The sequence below is a fragment of the Andrographis paniculata genome, unplaced genomic scaffold (assembly GCF_009805555.1).
Source record: "Andrographis paniculata isolate CXL003 unplaced genomic scaffold, ASM980555v1 Contig62END, whole genome shotgun sequence".
NCBI classification, from domain to species: Eukaryota; Viridiplantae; Streptophyta; class Magnoliopsida; order Lamiales; family Acanthaceae; genus Andrographis; species Andrographis paniculata.
Genome location: NW_026137598.1, coordinates 6,980,636 through 7,001,424, shown reverse-complemented (window position 1 = coordinate 7,001,424; position 20,789 = coordinate 6,980,636). Strand labels below are relative to the sequence as shown.

Below are 20,789 nucleotides of genomic sequence, written 5' to 3'. Positions count from 1 at the left end.
TTCCTAAGAACGTCTCACATTATCTTTTTAAATATAATCGTGGTTTATACTTCTTTACCTTACATTATGGCATTCCATCCACCCTTTCCAACCAAATTTACCCCCACTTTCTTTTTTATCTTTTTCACCTTCTTTCAATCTTTTTTGTTTTTTGAACTTTGGGACAGACGATTTTTTATAATTTTTTTTCAAATTGACATTGTTTAAACAAATACATTCAACGACGTTAACAAGTAATATTATTTTAAAAATATATTTTAATCGTATGTTTATAGAACCTATAATTTATTTTCGGACACGACCTAATATATACACATATATATATATATATATATATATAATGTACCGCTGATATTTGTTGTGAATAGGAAATTAATTGGTGCTACTGCTGGAGATGGACGACACGAAACCACTTTGTCCTTTCTCTCAGTTTGGTAGAGATTACATACACACACACTTTTGTTCATATTGCCATTTTGCCAATTGCCTCCTAAACCCTAAAAGTAGCAACACGACAAATTTCACCTGCCTCCTCCTTTGCTTTGCTTTCATCACTCTCACTCTACTGTGTCACACTCTTCCTTCCTCTCTCTCTCTCTCTGCTCCACCTTCTCCCTTTTTAGAGAGAGAGACAAACACACACAGTTGATTCGGAATCTGGTTCCATGGAGAAGAAGCAAATTAAATAGAGAAACTCAAGAAAGGGGGAATCCAATTTCATAATTCCCATTTACTGTCCAGACATGGCCATGGCCATGGCGACGAGCATCTGATCTCCTCCGACTTTTTTCAGTGGGAATCTTCCCTGATTTTGAGCCCACTTTCTTCTACGGTAACCTCACCTCGCCTCTTCAATTCCATATTTTACCAATTTTGCAGATGCCATCGCTTGCTTGCTTTTGATGCTTCTCCACTTTCCCCGAATCCCTCTTTATCGTCTCTAGGTTTTTGACGATATGTGTTTTCCTGCATCTCTGTGATCATCTCTTCTTCTCTGTAGAGTATAAGAAATGGTGTCGAGGTCTTATTCCAACTTATTAGATCTCACCTCCGCCGGCTCCCCGACCATCGCCCGAAGTTCGAAGAAGTTCCCCCGCGTCGCCACCGTTTCCGGCGCATTGTCCGAGCTCGACGACGACAATAAGAGCAACGGAGGATCCGACGCTCCGTCGTCGATTTCGCAAGAGCGTATGATCATAGTCGGGAATCAGCTCCCCCTCCGCGCACAGAGGTATCCGTTTCCGGTGAAATTTTGCTGTCCAATCTTTAGGGTTTCGGATTACAGCGATTTTCAATTCGATTTTACGTAAATTGTTTCTGCAGATGGGAATCCGATGGCCGGAAGGGTTGGAGCTTCGCCTGGGACGAAGACTCGCTTCTTCTGCAACTAAAAGACGGCCTCGGAGAAGACGTCGAGGTCATCTACGTCGGCTCTCTCAAGGACGAAATCGACGCCGGCGAGCAAGACGACGTCGCTCAGAAGCTGCTCGAGACTTTCAAGTGCGTCCCCGCCTTCATCCCGCCGGAGCTCTTCAGCAAATTCTACCATGGCTTCTGCAAGCAGCATCTCTGGCCTCTGTTCCATTACATGCTTCCTCTGTCTCCGGATCTCGGCGGCCGATTCGACCGATCTCTATGGCAGGCCTACGTCTCCGTCAACAAGATATTCGCCGATAAAGTGATGGAAGTCATCTCTCCCGACGACGACTTCGTCTGGGTCCATGATTATCATCTAATGGTTCTTCCCACTTTTCTGAGGAAGAGGTTCAATCGAGTCAAGCTCGGTTTCTTCCTCCACAGTCCGTTCCCGTCGTCGGAGATATACCGGACGCTTCCGGTGAGGGTCGAGCTTCTTCGCGCGCTTCTGAATTCCGACCTGATCGGATTCCATACGTTCGACTATGCTCGCCATTTCCTGTCTTGCTGCAGTCGAATGCTTGGCGTCTCGTATCAATCGAAGCGCGGCTACATCGAGCTGGAGTATTATGGTCGGACAGTGAGCATCAAGATCCTTCCGGTCGGAATCCACATGGGACAGCTTCACACAGTGATGGATCTTCCGGCGACAGAGGAGAAAGTGGCGCAGCTGCGCGACAAATTCAAGGATCAGGTCGTTCTCCTCGGGGTCGATGACATGGATATCTTCAAAGGGATAAGCTTAAAGCTTCTTGCATTCGAGCATCTCTTGACACAACATCCCGAAAAGAGGGGTAAGGTTGTCCTAATCCAGATCGCAAATCCGGCGAGGGGTCGAGGCAAAGACGTCGAGGAAATCCAGCTCGAGACATTCGCCACAGTCGCAAGAATCAACCGTGCATTCGGGCAGCCGGGGTATCAGCCGGTGGTATTAATCGATACGCAGCTGCAGTCGTTCGAGCGGATCGCGTACTACGTGATCGCAGAATGCTGTCTCGTCACCGCTGTCCGAGATGGCATGAATTTGATACCGTATGAGTACATCGTTTGCAGACAAGGAACCGAGAAATTGGATAAGACGTTGGAGATAAGTCCGACAGCCCCGAAGAAGAGCATGTTGGTCGTCTCCGAATTCATCGGGTGTTCCCCGTCGCTCAGCGGCGCCATCAGAGTCAATCCGTGGAACATCGACGCCGTCTCCGAGGCTATGGATACGGCGCTGATAGTACCCGAGCAGGAGAAGCAAATGAGGCACGACAAGCATTACAAGTACGTCAGCAGCCACGACGTCGCCTATTGGGCTCATAGCTTCTTGCTCGATCTAGAACGCGCGTGTAGGGATCACATAAGGAGGAGGTGTTGGGGGATCGGGTTTGGTCTAGGCTTTCGCGTCATTTCGTTGGATCCGAGCTTTAGGAAACTGGCAGTCGAACATATAGTTTCGGCGTACAAAAGGACGAAGAATCGGGCGATCTTGTTGGACTATGACGGCACCATCACTTCTTCTTCTTCGGGCCCAAATGCTGTGGGCATCGAAATCTTGAACAAGCTCTGCAATGACCCAAAGAATGTAGTCTTCGTCGTGAGCGGGAAGAGCAAAGAGACGTTAACGCCATGGTTTGCTTCGTGCGAGAATCTCGGCTTGGGAGCCGAGCACGGATATTTCATCCGGTAATGTGATTAGCTCGACTTTATGTCGTTGTTCTAACCATTTTTGCGTCGAAAATTTGCTGCATTGCATTATCGTTTGACGATATCGCAGGCCACAGCACGGCGCAGAGTGGGAGACTTGTTTCGCCCTTCAAGATTTCTACTGGAAACAGATAGCGGAGCCGGTGATGCAGCTGTATACAGAAACAACGGACGGTTCGTTCATAGAAACGAAAGAAAGCGCGCTCGTCTGGAATTACCAGCTCGCGGATCCGGATTTCGGGTCTTGCCAAGCTAAGGAGCTTCTCGATCACCTGGAAAGCGTGCTGGCGAACGAACCCGTTACCGTCAAAAGTGGCCAACACATTGTCGAAGTAAAGCCTCAGGTCAGTCATCGAATGCATTTAAGCCATTTCTTGTTGCTGAATGTAACTAGAGTTCCTCGTCGACAGGGCGTCCACAAGGGTCTGGTGGCGGAGCGGATACTGGCGATGATGCGGCAGAAGAAAGTGGCGGCAGACTTTGTGCTCTGCATCGGGGATGACCGGTCGGACGAGGACATGTTCGAGGTGATAATGTGCGCCAAGGAGGAGGGGTCACTGTCGCCGGTGGCGGAAGTGTTTGCGTGTACTGTGGGGCAGAAGCCGAGCAAGGCTAAGTACTACTTGGACGACACGGCGGAGATACTGAGGATGTTTCAGGGCCTGGCCGATGCTGCTGCTGCTGCTTCGGCGGCTAAGAATGTGTCGTTCTCAGGTCAACAGGGCATAGTCGACGAGGCGTGAAACGTCGTCGTCTTTACTTACTTTTATGTCGTTGCCATTAGTAGTAGTCGTCCGAGTTTAGCCTGTGCTCCAGAATTTGCTTGTAAAGATCCTAAATCCAGATTGTAATATGGGTTTGGCGGATGGATGATTTCGGGTAGAGTTACGTTGTCGATAAGATAAGAGGTACGTGAGAGTTTCCCTTTAGCTGCAATTAATGTTTTATATTAGTATTACAAGACATTAATCTACTTTTGTTCCGTAAAGAATTATCCCTCCACATCCTCTACCATACATAATTGGGTTCAAACCCTCCATCTTTCCGTTCATCTACCATCAAATATATTCTTTTATCATAAAATATAAAATTAAATATATATATTTTTTTAATTTTTACAATTTTAAAAATATTAAAAAAAAAAAATTATAAAAATACTTATAAAAGTAAAAATAAAAATAAAATATACTACATCTTATTTAAAGAGATTTTTACACAAAAAGATTTCTACAATTTATTATTGATGATAATATCAATATGGCTATTTGTAGCCAACTACACAAAACAATTGGTCATTAAAAATGATGACTTGTCGATACAAATATACGACACGTAATATGTAATTTACATGAGTCATAACATTTATTTATTTTTTTAAATGATTTTTGTGTGGCCTGAGTCCTATTATTTCTCTCTGCTATTGACAATCAGCGTCGTCGTTTTAAACCTAACCTACATCGCCGCTGCCGCTGCCGCTGCCGCCGCCGCCGATTAGGCCAGCCTTCGGCGCCGCCACACCGGCCGGTTCCAACAAATTACTCTTCCTCTTTTTTTCTTAGATTTCGTTGTCGTCGTCTTATTGTTATCCGAATGGCGAGGAAACACAAAAATGTTACAAAAGATGGGAATATAAAAGAGGATTCCAAGACGAAAGAGGGTTCGAATTCTTCATCACTTTTCAAGACATTGTTCGGCGAGATTTCCGAACAGGATTCCACTACTTATACTCTTTTCTCCGACAATAATCCATTCCGCAGAAAAGCGGTAGAGACGCGGGGATCGAATAATGAGGCGAATTTAGGGTTTGTGGAGAAAGATGCAGAGCCATCGAGGGATTCGGGGATTTCCGAATTTTCAGATGTGAATCTTGAGAAGAAAAGGAAGGGAGATAAATTGAAGAAAGGAAGCCCCACTATTGACGCTGAATCGGCTGAGCAGAAGGGTAAGAAATTTAGGAGCGAGAAGGATAAAATCAATGAATCTGGATTTGAATCGAAAGCAGCACTTGAGGAAGGTAATGAACAATTGACAGAAGCTGCTGGGGCTGGCGATTTGGGTCTTAAAAGTGAAAAAACAAAAAGGAAGAAAAGAAAGAGAGATGAGATTGAGGCAGAGTATGAGGCAAGAGTATACGGATCTACACAAGATGAGGAAGAAAACAAAGTGGAAAAAGCCAATGTGATAGGAGAGAAGAGGAAGAAAATGGATAATCCAGAGGATATGATGGTGTCCAAGGAGGGTTTTGATGATGAGAGCAGGTTATTGAGGACCATTTTTGTTGGAAATCTGCCCCTAAAGTTGAAGAAAAAGGAAATATCAAAGGAGTTTGGCAAGTTTGGCGAAATCGAATCTATAAGGATTCGTTCTGTTCCTATTGTAGATGTAAGTTTGTTCTATCTGTTATGTGTATTTTATGCATCAAATAGGTTAGAGCAATTATATGTGATTCACACTGTATAAGTAAGCATTCATAGTGATGGTGGTTTTCTTTTTTCAGGGAAAAATACCAAGGAAGGGTGCTGTGATCAAGAAACGATTCAATGAAAATGTAGACAGGTTTGTTTCTGAATGGTATCTGTCATTTATGTTGAGATTGTGTCTCAAAGGAGATTGTTCACAAAATGAGCTAAGAGGATGAACTAATACATATGACATGTTTCTTTGTAGTAATTGATAGATAATATGTTTTCTTGTGGTACAGAGTTTTGCTGAATAGTCTTCACTTGTTCAAAATGCAATAATAGGTTTAGTTGGTCTGTGGTATGATAGTTTATGTGAATGGTGGAGATTGCCACATTAATGCATGAATATCTTTTCAGCCATTGTTATTCAGATTGTAGTAGACAAAATTATGGGCTTCTGATTTCTCTCTCCAATTCAATGATATGCGACCTTTTACATGAAGAATGATTTGATTTAATGTATATTAATTCTGTTGTCCCTTTGTAGTGTTAATGCTTATATTGTCTTCAAAATGGAGGAGTCTGCTAAATCTTCGTTGGACCATAACATGGCTTTGGTATGTTTCTTCATTAACTTTCTTTCAAAACATACGTATTATATCATTAAAAAAAGGTTTTAACTTGCAATAAGCATGGTTCAGGTTGGTGGAAATCATATCCGTGTGGACAGGGCGTGCCCTCCGCGCAAGAAATTGAAGGCTGATAATTCACCATTGTATGACAATAAGAGAACTGTTTTTGTGGGAAACCTTCCATTCGATGTGAAGGTAAGACCAATGTTCTTTGGAAACGGACGCTTCTATGTATTTTGTGACTTGTGTCCTTTTTCAATCAGCATAACCATACTACATTTTTTACTTTTCTTCAGGATGAGGAGATTTATAAGCTTTTCACTGGTATAAAAAATCTTGAAAGTAGCGTTGAGGCTATAAGAGTTGTTAGAGATCCTGGATCAAGCTTGGGGAAAGGCATTGCGTATGTGTTATTCAAAACCACGGTATGTATTTATTTGCATCTGTTAAATGTCTTGCTTCCGACAGTTTTGTTCTAACTCCTTGCTTGCCTTTTGTTTTTATCTATTTTATTGGTTAAAACAATAATCACATAATATATATTCTTTTGACATTTTTAATGTTAATTTGCTTTCATTTGGTGTGTGTGTGCCCGCGCTTGTTTTGTTTTGCTGGTTATCTAAGGAATCATGCATTTCTGTTCTGGGATTATCGTGATCGTATTTTGCTATGTACCTAGTTTTAATATTTTTGCCTTTTTGGTTCTCTATATCTGATTCTCGAGTATATGTTTTTTTTTTCTTATGCCTTTTTTTTAAAAACAAAAATAGTTGACAATGCTTCTCTAGATGGTAATATTTTATATTCTGATTCGAATTTCTTTTAACTTCAAGTTTATATGCATATACAAGTTTGACGCAATGGATTTGTCCCAGGGGTAGTTTAAGGATTTTTATTGATGGGACTAGAACTATCATCGTAAAAAACTAGAACTACTTCATATTGATATTTCCATTAACAATCCTAACGGACTTTCTAAGATTGTGGAGACTATGAAAAGTAAAAAGGAAACAATGGTAATAGCAACATGAATAGGTGTACGAGGGTCGATGATGCAAGAGTTAGTATGATGAGTTTATTTGGTTGTAGCAGCAAACTTTTCATAAACATTACAGTTTTTGTTTTAATTTATTCTGATCAGATACTCGAACCTTCTACTGTTTTACTCTATTGTAAGTATTTTGAATCGGCAGGATAAATTTACGTATGTTTGGAGACAAATGATTGAATGGATCTGTTTGTGGTTGCATCAGGATGCTGCAAAACTCGCTGCTAAAAAGCGTGGCTTGAAAATTCGTGACCGCGAGCTGCGGCTCAGTCATGCTAAATCACCTGAAACTCCATTGAAGAGAAAGAGCTTTTCACAGCCAGAGACTGACAATCCTCCATTGAAGAAATTGTCCAGTGCTTCAAGAACTCCAGACAGCAGTAACACATTTAAAGCGAAGGCAAACCCGTCATCTTACCAGGGTTTGCGGGCGAGCAAGTCGGGTGTTCAGAAGAAGATCCAAACCAAGAGCCCTCTACCTAGACAACAATCAAATTCAAAACCAAAATCAAAATCCCGACCAGTTGCAGAGACTAATGCATTCGGAAAGAATAAAAGGCCGGCAGTGGCTGCTAGGAAAGAGAAGGCACGACTGGGCGCAGGTGCCTCTCAGTTAACTGGAACAAAGCGAAAGCACGGCGATCAAAGCCCTCAGGCAGGTAGACACAACAAGAAAGCCAGAAAATTCAAATAGAAGATCGACCAAGTTATCGAGTCCAAGTTCTTTCGAGATTGTTGCGAATTTAGAAGTCCATTACACACTTTTCTTTCCCACACAGCTATGTATCTTTTAACGACTAGACTTCTCACCTTATTTTAGTCATAAACGCAATCAACATTATTATTTCATCTTGGTATGTTGTAACTTTAAAACGATGTCCGGATATTCGCATAGTAATCAAAAAATGTTGGGAAATGTTAGACCTATTAGTAGCCATTGCTCGAAATAAATGCCATTCATGCAATATTTTACTTTTTTGAACTTGGGAATTGTAGCCACTACCCAGCACTATTTTTCAAGAGAGATTTTAGTAAATTTTCGATCGAATTTAATACTTCGACTTTAGGTTCGAAAAGACAAGTTATATTAAGCATGTACAGATAAAACCAAGATAACTGAAGTTAAATTTTGCGTATGTATATATATATATAAGGAACATAAGACTGTTTCAATGGAACTAAAATGGCGAACCAAAATGGCAATAAAGAACATAAGACTGTTTCAATGGAACTAAAATGGCGAACCAAAATGGCAATCAAAAAGCATAAAGAAAAATTTACATCCAGCTTGTGATAAGTTAATGTAGATTTCCATTCCCAGCGATACTCGAGGACAAACCATGTGTTTGTAGCCACAGCATCGTAAGTTCGAGGTTGTTTACAGGTTGTAGTAGGCATCAGTCGCAGCCAACGTTCGCGGGGAAATGACGGCGCAAAGCTGGTTGAGAGAAAGGCATTGTTAATCGATCATTCAATCACGACTCGTTCTTGTTGCCAAGCAATGTCGGAGTAACTGACGCAATGCCAATGAGAAACAGAGTGGCCATGGACTGGAAGTCGTATAGATCCTTGACGGATTGTAGATCGCCGAGAGCTATTCCGGCCTACACAACACAATACGTGAGTTTTATGATATAAGCGCCAATCGATCGTAGTTTCTCGAATTCAAATCCAAGCGACAATTATCCAACTCGAACATTCGACGATAATGACATCCTCGATTTCATAGAAAAACAAAGTGATAGTAGAGGGAATACCTTGACGGTAACGAAAGTAGCGGGGATGAGCCCGATGACGGTAGCTAATAAGAAAATGTGGTAGGGAATATCGACAATTGGCGACGCGACGTTTATGAATGTATTTGGCAGCGTTGGAGTCACTCTCAAGAAAAGCATGTAATTTAGCAGCCGGGAGCGTCTCTTAGCAACCTGCAATGTCAAAAACATTACATACATAATACATACGAGGAGAAAAGGTAATAGAGGGGATCTTGTGAGGCGCGGGGATCACCTGGTCCTGAAAGAAGCTCAACTTGTCGGGCCATAGAGAGAAGACAAGAGGTCGACCTATTAATTTGGACAAGAAGAAGCAAGAGGACGCGCCAGCTGTAGCTGTGAACACGACAAGAGCCACGCCTTTGATGACCCCGAAAAGGGCTCCGGCTAGTAAGGACATGAAGACAGTTCCCGGGATCATAAATGTCTGCATAAAGATGTAGACCAGACAGTATCCGAAGAGAACCTGTACTGTGTAGTCGCTCGTGTAGCTCTCGAGGTTGTCCCTTTGAATTAAAACAACAATTTAACGATCTTGAGGCTTAAGCAGAACAAATATCGCCAGGCGAATAATAGCTAATGATGTGTAAGCGAAAGCTTGAAGGTTTAGTTTACTTGGCCACAAATCTTTAGGAACAAATATTGCTAATCTTGGATTCGAACTTTGTCAACAATGTCGGATTTACAGTAAGAATCTAATGGTTGAATCACCAAAAAGTAACTTGCTAGAATCTCAATATGGTTAAAAATATCCCAAATAGCTATAGAAATTGAATGAAATCGTGACAACAAATGGTTTTACGACGACTTTAAAATGAATAAGGTAATCTTCCTTGATGCATAATGATCATATCTATATTCCCTATAGCTTCATGAGTTCGATCAAAAGGGACATTCTTGCAAAGTCATATCCATCAATGTATTTGCCAACAATATTGAATTCAATCAGAAGAACATAGATTCAATCGAATGTAGAATCATTGAGCCAATCATTGGACTAATTAGCTATCAAAGAAACCAAAATTTTTTAGTTCCTATTCGGAAATTGCTTCAAAGCACAAATATGAATGAATTAACGATAAAATCAGAGCATCATTAAACACTACAGAAGCAAACAGAAAACGAATTTCCAGAAAAAGTTCTAAGAAAACAGAAACCTAAAACACGAACAGCTCCAACAATGGCGATCTAAAGATTAGAAGTACCTAAGGATTTGAAGATCCTGGAGCGAACGCGGAAGCTTGAGGAAGCTGTAATCCGACGCAGGCATCGTCAGATACACCCCGACCAGCCCCGCCAGGAACCCAAACACGACGGCGCTCGCCACCGTCACCTCCCACGCCGTCAACGGAAACTTCCCCAACTTCCCTCCATTCACAATACCCCCATTCGCCGACTTCGCCTCCATCTCCAATCAACCCAACCACAAACGAATTCAAAATCAATTTCCAATTCGGGTATTCAAATCCCCCGATCCAATACCAGAATTAGACGATTTCAATTTCAATTTCGATTTCAAATCAAATTCTGATTCCGTTCCACGCAGGAGAGGAAGAGAGGATCCCTTCTGGGCTTGGGCCTGTCCTCTTCTTCTTGCTTTAGGGACACTCCCTCCCCCCCCTCTCTCTCTATATCTCCTTCTCTCTCTCTCTCTCTCTCTCTCTCTCTCCGGATTGAGTTTCTCTGTCAACAAATTCCACAGGCAAAGTTAACAGCAACCGAAGGTACAAGTTTGGATTGGATGTATAACTCTGTGGCGTTCCGAATATTCTTCCTTTCATTCCCCAATAAACCAAATCACTTTTCCTTATCAGTAAATAAAAAAATAATAAAATAATATCCACGTCAGCGGCCAGTCATGTCTTCTAATTTTATCACAACACTTTTTCCTATTTTTCCGACTATCTAATCATTATATTATTTTATTTTTTTTCTTGTTATGTAAATATTATCTTTAGGTCAAATATTTAAATTTGTTATGCAGATTAGGGTCAGAAAGAAACAGGCTTTAATTTGCACATTAATAAAACGTTCAATGAAAGCAACTAGTTTAATACTATTAAATAAAATTATTTATTTATTTAGTTTAATTAATGGGTGCCCAAATTAATGGTCATTTGTTGTTGCCAATTGAACCTTGCTTTTATTTCGTACTATATTTGTCTTACAAACTATGCTTATTTTGATGTATAAGCTAAGTTATTAATTTTTAATTTTGACTTGTTTATAAATTGATAAAGTTAATTAGTTTTTAAATAATAATAATAATAATTTAATTAAAATAATTGGATTTATTGGAGGCTGTCGTTTGAGGATTGGATAGCCGACGGCGACGGCGATGGGGTAATAATATAATATAATAAAATAAATATGGAGTAGATAGAGATTATCGGGTCGGGGCGTCGGCTCGTATAATGAGACACGTGGAGCACGTGATCTCTGTTCCGACCACACATGCAATTAATCATTCTATTAGGCACATGTTTTTGTTATTTAGGCTTATTTTTTATTTTATTACTTTTTTGTCATTTTCTCTTCTTACGATTCTAAGACGTCGATATACGTATAAGTTTGTCTTTATGTCCAGGGTGTACGTTTGTTTGATTACTTATTTTAAATTAATTTAAAATTTTATTTAAATATTTTTTTATTTTAAATAATAGGAGATGAATATTTTTAATTAAAATATATTTAGCAATTTTTTTTTTACTTCAAATTTATGTGTTGTTTTAACTTTAAAGTTGGTTTATATATATTAATAAAAATATATTTACTTTTTATAATAAATTTTACTATTTGATTCATCTATATAATTTTTATTAATTTATAAAATATTTTCAACCGACAAGTGAAGAGAGTTAAATATTAATAAGAAAGTCTTAAAAGTTTCTTGGGCCTATTTTCTTGTTGGGCTTTTTGCCAAATTTGATGGCCCAATAGTACTCATCATTGCCTGCGTATTGACTTAAACATAACTACACCGATAAGTATAGCTCCATTTACGGATATATAAAAATTACTTTTGGTAAATATTAATTTATAATAATACTTAAAAAAATATCAAAATTAAATGTTTATTTCATTTCATGGAATATCACATTAAACACTCAATATTTTATTATTCTTAAAAAAATTCACAATTTTAAGACTTTAAAAAAAAAAAAAAAATCATATCTAAGTGGAGTTTGTATAGTAAAAAGTTTCATTAATAAATAAAAGTTTCATAATTTGTGTATACTTAACGTGTGTTGGTGATTAGAGTCGATAATGTCATTTTATACAATTTAATTATATGTTTACTATAATAGATCAAAATTGGTATTGATGAATATTTTAATTAAGGATAATTAATCAAATTTTGATGGGTAGAATTAATTTATCCACTTAATATTTACATTAGAATTTATGTTATTATATATTTAATCAAACGAAGTAGATATCATAATAATTAATTTTATGATTATATAAATCCATTTCAATAGTTGAAGCATTAGATGAAGTTTTCTTTAGTTAAATTTAAATTTTTTAAGTGAGACAATCGTTTCGATTATCTAACGCTCTCAATTTTGCATCTACACGGATAAATCAAGAATCCTCTTGTTAGGAATCTTTGAAGTTCTTGCAAAGAAAGATGACAAAGATAAAAATGAAAATGAAAATTGTATTTCTTGTGATGGGTAGACCAAAAGGGTGCGCACGCAGAAAAGTAGTTTAATGTATATATTTCTTATATAGATATGAAGGTGGTGTTTCGTACTCTTTACGTTAATGTAAAGTTTCCACGAAATATTCTCTTGTCCAAAACTGATATTTGTTCGAAATAAAAATATAAATTACGTAAATTTATATAAATAAAAAATGCAAAATATCTTAAATAATTCTTTTGAATAAAATAAATAAATAAATAATTGAAGTTTTTATTCAAAAAAATATTTGAGATATTTTATATTTTATATTTGTATAAAACTTGCTTAATTTAGGTCTTTATTTAGAACAAAACATCAGTTTTGATGCAAACTTTGCATTAACACAAATGAGATTTCACGCAATAAATAAAATACAATATATTTTGTGCATTTTTACTAAAAACAAATGGGGTATTATATAATTTACCTAAGATATAAAGTATTTTATACATTCATAGTAAAATACATATGAATATTATGCAATTTGTCTAAAACAGATTAAAAAAAATCCAAAAGAAAAATGTATGAGTGATTGTGTTGATACATAGAATGATTTATTTATTTATTTTTTCATCCTTTATTTTACTATAAAATCTTACTACTTGCAAAAACACATTCTCATTTTTATACATAAGATTTTGTCCAACAACCATTTTACCAAAAAAAAAAAAAAAAAAACCAAAATAAATTAAAATATCTAAAATAGAATTAAAAACAAACACAACCACACGAATAAACAATTTTCAACGTCAAAGCGCCTTACGTATACATGCATGCATGCATGCATGAAATATATACACAAGTTGTCCTATTAATAAACACTAATCAAATAATTAAATATTTTCTTATTTATTCAATCCAGTTTAATTAATTATATAAGATTTAAATTTAGGTGTAATTGCATGCACAGGACGACTCCTTATTAGTTAATTTTAAATTTATATACCCTCCACTGGGCATCGTGCATGATGATTATTTTCTAATTTATATTTTATATATATATATATATATATAATGCCGAGAAAATCCATGCATGAAAATGACATCGTACAACTTCAATACCACGAAATTATTAGACCTTCTTTCAACAAAGTCAATTAATTAAATAAATTCTTTTTATTTTTATTTCATACTGTATTGGACCGGACCGTTGCCGTTGTTTACAAGGATGGTTTAGTTGAGGAAGCAAATACCTAATTCTATGCTAATTAAAAATATATTTATTAATTATATGAAATTTTAATTTTAATTAATTTTTTTTCTTATAGAAACTGCCGATAAAAAAATATATATTCTCGATAAATACAGAATAAAAATAATAAATTTTGGCAAAAAAAAAACACAAACACAAACAATTTTAATAAAACCGATGTCTTCTACTAACACGTTTCTTGGTGGGCACGACAATGCAATGCAATAATTCCGTTATACGTCAAAACTTGACGACCTCAGGTTTAATTTATTAATTTATAAAATATATACGAAATGTTCAATATATTTATATGTGCAAGTATTTATATATACACACAGGCATATGTTCTTTTGTAATTTTAAATTAAAATTAATATTATTATTTACTTTATAAAATTTTAATATAAATATATTGTTTTTTTTTATATATAAATTATCACATTAAAATATTATTTAAAAAAATTCAAATATAACATTTTTATTTTAAATTAATTTCAAATTATAACTAGTATTTATGTGCATTTTTGGAATTTCGTTGTTTTGGAAATTTTATTAAAATAATACTCCCTCCGTCCCATATATTGTATAGGATGGGTGTAATTAGTAGATAATTAAGAATGTATTAGTAAAAATAATTATCTTATAATATAAATAATTATAAATTAAGATTAAGATAACTAATTAGTTTAATTGAAATTTAAAAAAATTAAAAAGTTTAAATTGAGATTAAAGTGTGTAATTCATTTTTAAAAAAAAAGAAAGTGACATAGAACGTGGGACGGACAGAAATGGCAACGTGAACATGATATGTGGAACGGACAGAAACGACAATGTGGACATGATATGTGGGACGGAGGAAGTAATAAAAAAAAAGTATATAAAAAATAAATATTTGATATGCTTTTTTTAATTATTAAATTAAAATTTATAAAAGTGTATACTACATATATAAATAGAGGCTAAAATAAAATCTTTTTAATATAAAATTTTAAATTGTGGAAAATAAAAATCAAATTATAAAGGCCAGTACTCCAACTCAATTCCCACGTTATTTTTGGCATAGTTTTTTTAACAAGATTGAAAAAATAATTAAAAATATGATTTAATCTCAATCACTCCTTCTAGAAAGTTCAATTAATTTATTTTATATATAAATTCATTTTTGGTTTTGAATAATCAATGCATATATCATCACTATCAATTTATTGCTTTTTATTAAATTACTTACATAATGACTGGAGAAGCAATTGAAATTATTAAATTACAATGTGAGTAATTTAATAATATATATCAAATTGGCAACAACATCACTCTTGTTTACCAACTATATATTTAAAAACATTATATGCAATATTTCTATTATTTTCAATCAAATTATTATATCTAAATGTAATTATTTTCATCTAAAAAATAGTTAATTAAAAGAAAAAACAAATTGAACACGCCCTATATTCTATATTGTACTTCCTCCGTTCCACCGGAATTGAACCATTTGATTAGGGACACGGGTGAGGATGTTTAATTAGTTAATAATAATTAGTTATGATATTATTATATTATTTTTTTAATAATTAATAATATTTGTATTTTTAAAGTAAATTTAATATATATAATTAAAAAAATTAAATATATGTTTCAATATTTTGAAAATTTATATAGCAATTAAAAAATATATGCAATATGAATATCATTATTTTGTAGAGAATAAAATTTCCTGTAATACAAGTAAATAAAAAAATATTTTTGTTTATTTATAATTAACATAAATCAATTTTGTAAAAGATATGTAGTTTTAAATATAGATAAAAATATTTATTTTTTTTATGAGATATGTAGAAATAAAGGAGTTTTGAGTGGGTCCGTTATATGTTATGTGTAGTTAACTTGATTATTTATATTTGTTAAATATGTTTTGATTTAATAATTTTTACCAAAAATAGAAAGGTGTCAACTGTTACGGGACAGACAAAAATGGAAATAGTGTCAACTGTGGTGGGACGGAAGGAGTATAATAGTATAAAAAGTTTTTAAATAATATATATATATATATAATAGTCGTTGAAATTAACGCAATTTGATTAACTGTTAAATTATCAAACAAATATATTGAATAATAATATTATACATGTAGTTTAAATATTGGGGTTTAATTAATTAATATTACATGATAGATCTAAATTGAAGTGTAGGCTTTAATTAATTAATATGCAGTGTAATTAAATAAATTAAAATGTAGAATAATTAAATTAAACTAAAATGGAAAAACATAAATAAGTATTAGGAAGGAGTTTTGGTCTGATACTCAAATAATCTCAGGTTTGGTAAATAAAATCTAAGTATTAAATTTGGATATCATATAATATACAATGGTTTCTCTAACTACTGTTTGACGAGACTTTAGACATATATGCATATATGTGTAATAATTATGAGGTAGTAACATGCAAATATTATAATTTTTTTTTACGTAGTTTTATTCATAAATACTGACTTTTTAAATAAATATCATAGTATGTATATATTTTTAAAAATATTAAATTAAATATCAATCCTTTTTTTTTTTTTTAAAGTCATTATATATAAATGAAGCCAAGCCAAAACTATGGCGGGCAATTATTGTATTGAACAATCCAACACAAGAGTGATAATACGCTATATATAACAAATAATACATGACATAACACTAAATATTACTCCCTCCGTCTCAAACACCCTGCAATATTTCCTTTTTGGTACGTCCCAAACACCATGCAATATTTCTAAAATAGGAAATAATTAATTATATTTAATCTCTACCCCACACTTTATCCCCTCACATCATCCAAATAAAAAAATAAAATATATATTTCTCTCTCCATCACATCACCTAATTTCTAAATTATCTTACTTAATACTACCCACCTAAAAACCAGTGTCAAAAGTAAATGTTGAACCTTATTTGGGACGGATGGAGTATATTATTTTATCTATTTTTATGACCACAAAAGATAGATTTATTGAAATCATCTCTATGTACCTTGTAACTATATGCAATTTTTTTTTTATTTTTTTTTTTTTATTATAAGATGAATTTATGAAATGCTACAGATAAAATGGTGTGTATTGATGTTCCTGAATAAATTATATTTAGGAAAGTTCAATTCCTAGATGTGATGAGATATGTTGGTGCAATTTTAGTTATTGTCATTTGATTAATTAATTAATTAGTAAAACAATTTTAGTCACCACATATATGCATGCGTTTGAATGCTTGCAAATGAAGTTATACTAATAATAATATATATTTCATTTATCTTGGAATTATATTTAACTTGTTCTTTTTATTTATAGTTTTTAACTTTTAATAATTTTACTATTCAATGATGATGCATTACAATTTATTTATTTATTTTTATAATAATAACAATAAGGTGTGGGCAATTGCAATGGTAGTGACAAAATAAAATAAGGTTAAAGTATTGACGAATGGATTAATTAGTGATACCTAAAAGTTAACCAAATAACCACTGTGATTTGAAAAAGCTCCTTCAAAGACAACTAATTAATAATTAATTAAAGGGAGTAACTTTTATTCAATTTTTCCATTTAATTCGTATATATTAATGTATATATATATGTCACAGATTGTAATTTATTTATTTACGATTTATCACACTTATTATTTATTTATATATTGATTTTTGAATAAAATTGGTAAGGTGTTGACTATCTCAATCATGTATAGATTTTCTTAAAATAATGCAAAAACCTGTTAGGTTGACCTACAAATTTTGACAAACATAAATCTTGATGGCTACAAAAGTCGTTCAAATTTCAGTTAACAAAAATAAATTAAAATAATAAAAGTTCAAATAAAGTAGGTTAATAAGCTGTCACAATCAATTAGTCTCAATTATTGCATTAATTCTACCAAAAAAAAAAAAACAATAATAAATGGATAATCCCATTGACTCTGCAAACCCTAGCTATATCCATTGCTGGTGGATAAGAAACACTAATGTCAGGTTATTATATACATCATAGATTTCTCCGAAGCTTCTATATAAATGCATGTTTGTAAGAATCAAGAATAACAAATTGATTGTCTGATCAGATCAGATAAGAAAAAAAAAAAAAGAAAATGGGGAGGTGTCCAAGAAACCCTAATAATGGTGAAGCAGGCGTAGGGTTGAAGAAAGGGCCATGGACTCCTGAAGAAGACAATATACTCAGTGATTACATACAGAGAAATGGCAGCCATGGAAACTGGAAGACCCTGCCGGAAAGAGCTGGCCTGAACCGCTGCGGCAAGAGCTGCCGCCTCCGGTGGTGCAACTACCTCCGCCCCGACATCCGCCGCGGAAACTTCTCGCCGGAGGAAGAGGACACCATCATCCGCCTCCATTCCACGCACGGCAACAAGTAAATTAAATTCACAACCAATTCTTTTTATTTTTCTTGTTTATTTTTTTTTTTACAAAAATTTTTCAAAATTTATTATTTGAACTTTATATCAAATATTATTTTAATATCAAACTCAAATTAATTTTTTTTAAAAAAACAAAATAAAAGGAAACACAGCCACTGAGTTTGTTCTTTTAATGTTTATGATTTATTAGAATTTTTAATTGTCATTTATTGTGAACTGCAAAGTGTTTTGAAAATTTAAAATTTTATTTTAGTTAATTAAAGTATTTTTTATTATTTTTAAATAATTTGCAAGGAAAAAATATTTCTTATTGAAAAATATATATATATTTTTAAATTTAGAATAATGTAATGTAAGGATAAAAAATGAGAACAAACTCATAATATTTATTTGATATAATATGTTATGAGAGAAAAATATATATATATATATATATTACTCCCTCCGTCCCATTTGTCCATATTTTCTATTTTCGTCCATCCCACGTAACTTGTCTTTTCTATTTTTGTAAATATAATTATGCATTTTAATCGCATTTTAAATTTTAAATTTTATATTTTTTTTAACTTTAATTAAACTATTTACTTATATTAATCTTAATCTATATTTATTTTTACTAAATAATAATTATTTTTACTAATACACTTCTTAATTACTTACTAATTATACTTTACCTAAATTCTCGTGTCTCCAGTAATACACCCATATTACATGGGACGGAGGGAGTATTTGTTTTCATACAATTTTTTTTTATTTTTTTAAAATATATATATATATATTAGTTATCATTATTTTTCCAAATACAAAATGTATCGTGGAAATTTTTCTAATAACATGTAGTACCATATTATAGGTGGGCGATGATTGCGAGCCAGTTGCCTGGGAGGACAGACAACGAGATCAAGAACTTCTGGAATACTCATTTGAAGAAGAAGTTGATTCGATCGGGGATTGATCCGAACACACACAACCGGTTGATCATGCCCAATGATCATTTCTTCGCCAATCCGATAAATTCGACCAATATTCGACTTCTCCATGGCATACTCCAAATCCTCAACACCAACATTAGTCATAACAATTTGTTCACCACGACTCCCCTCCACATCCCCATCAATACTATCGATGTGCTCCCTAACTTAGAAACCATCAATAATAATAATAATAATAATAATAATAATAATAATGGTTGTTTGGAAGCTTTTGGCTATGGCTGCCAAGTGATCAAAAACAGAGATTCCGGGAGCATGGAAAATGGCAATTCCGGCGGCGGCGGAATTTCCTCGGACAGTTATGGAGAATGGCTGGTGGGTGATATTGAGAGCAGTGATATCGATGGTTTATTATTGCCATTGATGAATGATCAGCCATGTGATTCTTTCTGGACAGACATTTTTGTCGACTCTTTTCTTGAACCATCTCCTGGTTGTTGAGGATTATTTTTATTTTATTTTGTTGGTTGGTAAATTGGGGATTTGGATATATGAATTATTGTGTTGTGATTTTGTGTAATATTATTATTATGTGGAAAGAATTCGGGCTTAAAATGGTAGAGTATTTTTTTTATTTGATTTGATTCTTATTTTTTTATTTTTGGCTAAATGTAATACAATACAAAAATATATAGAAAATTTTAAAATACAAACAAAACTAGGGTTTATTTTTTTACTTGTGTTTTCGAGCCCATTAATTTTTATTACATTATTCAATCTATATATATATGTATATACTCCATCATGTCGTTAAATTTGTATCTTGGGATCACATTCCTAAACATATATAAATATTGAATCTCACTGGATTTATTTATTACTTAATTATTTAATTTTCTTAAATCAAAAGGTCAACGAACTCGGACAACATTCAAAGTTGAAAAGGAAACAATTAATTACATTGCCAATTTAGAAGTATAATTAATTAATTATGGAATATATACAATAATCCTGCCGACACAAAGAACAAAGATAGTTAGTACTAGCTAATTAATTATGTATATACTTCAAAGTGGTCCTAATTAAACTAAAGTGACGACGAGTGTTATTAAATATTTCCTCCTTTAGTCAAAATTATATAGCTTTCGTTGTAAACATAACTTAATCAATATTTTTTAATACATATATATACACTCTATTTACATAGATAGTTTTTTAAAATAACTATTATTATTTATTTACAATAATTTCTTTTTTTAAAAAATTAGATATGCAATGTCTCCATTATATATATATATGTGTTGATCTATAGGAAAATTTTGTTTAAGTGTTATATTAAAATAACATTTGATGGAATATTTTGTGAAATTATTTATTTATTTTTTTTTTCGAAAGAATTCAAATAATAAAATTTGTTGGGGACACAATACATATGTATATGACCTATATATACAAGTATATGGATGCAAGTAGCCAAGTATGTACAATGATACTTGCTAGTGTATGTTTTAACTTTTACTCCTTCTGTCCCATGTGTCCCATGTGATATAGGTCTGCAGACACCATAATTTAGATAAAGTATAATTAGTAAACAATTAATAAATGTA

The 20,789-nt window shown here is 33.6% G+C and overlaps 4 protein-coding genes across 5 annotated transcripts; 3 read left to right on the top strand and 1 right to left on the bottom strand.

Moving 5' to 3' along the window:
* The first annotated feature begins 473 nt into the window (after positions 1-473).
* Positions 474-4,044, top strand: LOC127261024 (alpha,alpha-trehalose-phosphate synthase [UDP-forming] 5). The gene is made up of 5 exons (XM_051289157.1): positions 474-832; positions 1,001-1,231; positions 1,324-3,087; positions 3,179-3,452; positions 3,519-4,044. Exons 2-5 carry the CDS (start codon positions 1,011-1,013, stop codon positions 3,849-3,851), a joined length of 2,592 nt encoding a protein of 863 aa, XP_051145114.1. The 5' UTR covers positions 474-832; positions 1,001-1,010; the 3' UTR covers positions 3,852-4,044.
* Positions 4,045-4,510: 466 nt separating this feature from the next.
* On the top strand, positions 4,511-8,120 carry LOC127260708 (uncharacterized). 2 transcript variants are annotated; one of them, XM_051288588.1, is made up of 6 exons: positions 4,511-5,490; positions 5,606-5,664; positions 6,058-6,127; positions 6,212-6,337; positions 6,439-6,567; positions 7,336-8,120. In XM_051288588.1, exons 1-6 carry the CDS (start codon positions 4,699-4,701, stop codon positions 7,882-7,884), a joined length of 1,725 nt encoding a protein of 574 aa, XP_051144545.1. In that variant the 5' UTR covers positions 4,511-4,698; the 3' UTR covers positions 7,885-8,120. The 2 variants fall into 2 exon arrangements, with proteins under 2 accessions (XP_051144545.1, XP_051144546.1); XM_051288589.1 differs by having other exon boundaries at positions 4,512-5,490; positions 7,396-8,120.
* A 187-nt stretch (positions 8,121-8,307) lies between these two features.
* LOC127260709 (uncharacterized membrane protein At4g09580) lies at positions 8,308-10,717 on the bottom strand. The gene is made up of 4 exons (XM_051288590.1): positions 10,171-10,717; positions 9,201-9,471; positions 8,948-9,118; positions 8,308-8,794 (listed from the first exon to the last, which is right to left on the bottom strand). The coding sequence occupies exons 1-4, from the start codon at positions 10,371-10,373 to the stop codon at positions 8,666-8,668; spliced, it is 774 nt and encodes a 257-aa protein (XP_051144547.1). The 5' UTR covers positions 10,374-10,717; the 3' UTR covers positions 8,308-8,665.
* Positions 10,718-17,962: 7,245 nt separating this feature from the next.
* On the top strand, positions 17,963-19,683 carry LOC127260465 (transcription factor MYB92-like). The gene is made up of 2 exons (XM_051288198.1): positions 17,963-18,243; positions 19,104-19,683. Exons 1-2 carry the CDS (start codon positions 17,963-17,965, stop codon positions 19,681-19,683), a joined length of 861 nt encoding a protein of 286 aa, XP_051144155.1.
* Positions 19,684-20,789: the final 1,106 nt, after the last annotated feature.

Excerpts from the sequence above, each read along its gene's own strand:
- LOC127261024 (XM_051289157.1), top strand. The coding sequence starts at position 1,011 with ATGGTGTCGAGGTCTTATTCCAACTTATTAGATCTCACCTCCGCCGGC. Across the intron at positions 3,088-3,178 it reads GAGCACGGATATTTCATCCG|GCCACAGCACGGCGCAGAGT; the intron begins GTAATGTGATTA and ends ACGATATCGCAG. Across the intron at positions 3,453-3,518 it reads TTGTCGAAGTAAAGCCTCAG|GGCGTCCACAAGGGTCTGGT; the intron begins GTCAGTCATCGA and ends CCTCGTCGACAG.
- LOC127260709 (XM_051288590.1), bottom strand. The coding sequence starts at position 10,373 with ATGGAGGCGAAGTCGGCGAATGGGGGTATTGTGAATGGAGGGAAGTTG. Across the intron at positions 9,119-9,200 it reads TGAGCTTCTTTCAGGACCAG|GTTGCTAAGAGACGCTCCCG; the intron begins GTGATCCCCGCG and ends TTGACATTGCAG. Across the intron at positions 8,795-8,947 it reads CTACTTTCGTTACCGTCAAG|GCCGGAATAGCTCTCGGCGA; the intron begins GTATTCCCTCTA and ends TGTGTTGTGTAG.
- LOC127260465 (XM_051288198.1), top strand. The coding sequence starts at position 17,963 with ATGGGGAGGTGTCCAAGAAACCCTAATAATGGTGAAGCAGGCGTAGGG. Across the intron at positions 18,244-19,103 it reads CATTCCACGCACGGCAACAA|GTGGGCGATGATTGCGAGCC; the intron begins GTAAATTAAATT and ends ACCATATTATAG.
- LOC127260708 (XM_051288588.1), top strand. The coding sequence starts at position 4,699 with ATGGCGAGGAAACACAAAAATGTTACAAAAGATGGGAATATAAAAGAG. Across the intron at positions 5,665-6,057 it reads TTCAATGAAAATGTAGACAG|TGTTAATGCTTATATTGTCT; the intron begins GTTTGTTTCTGA and ends GTCCCTTTGTAG. Across the intron at positions 6,128-6,211 it reads TGGACCATAACATGGCTTTG|GTTGGTGGAAATCATATCCG; the intron begins GTATGTTTCTTC and ends AGCATGGTTCAG.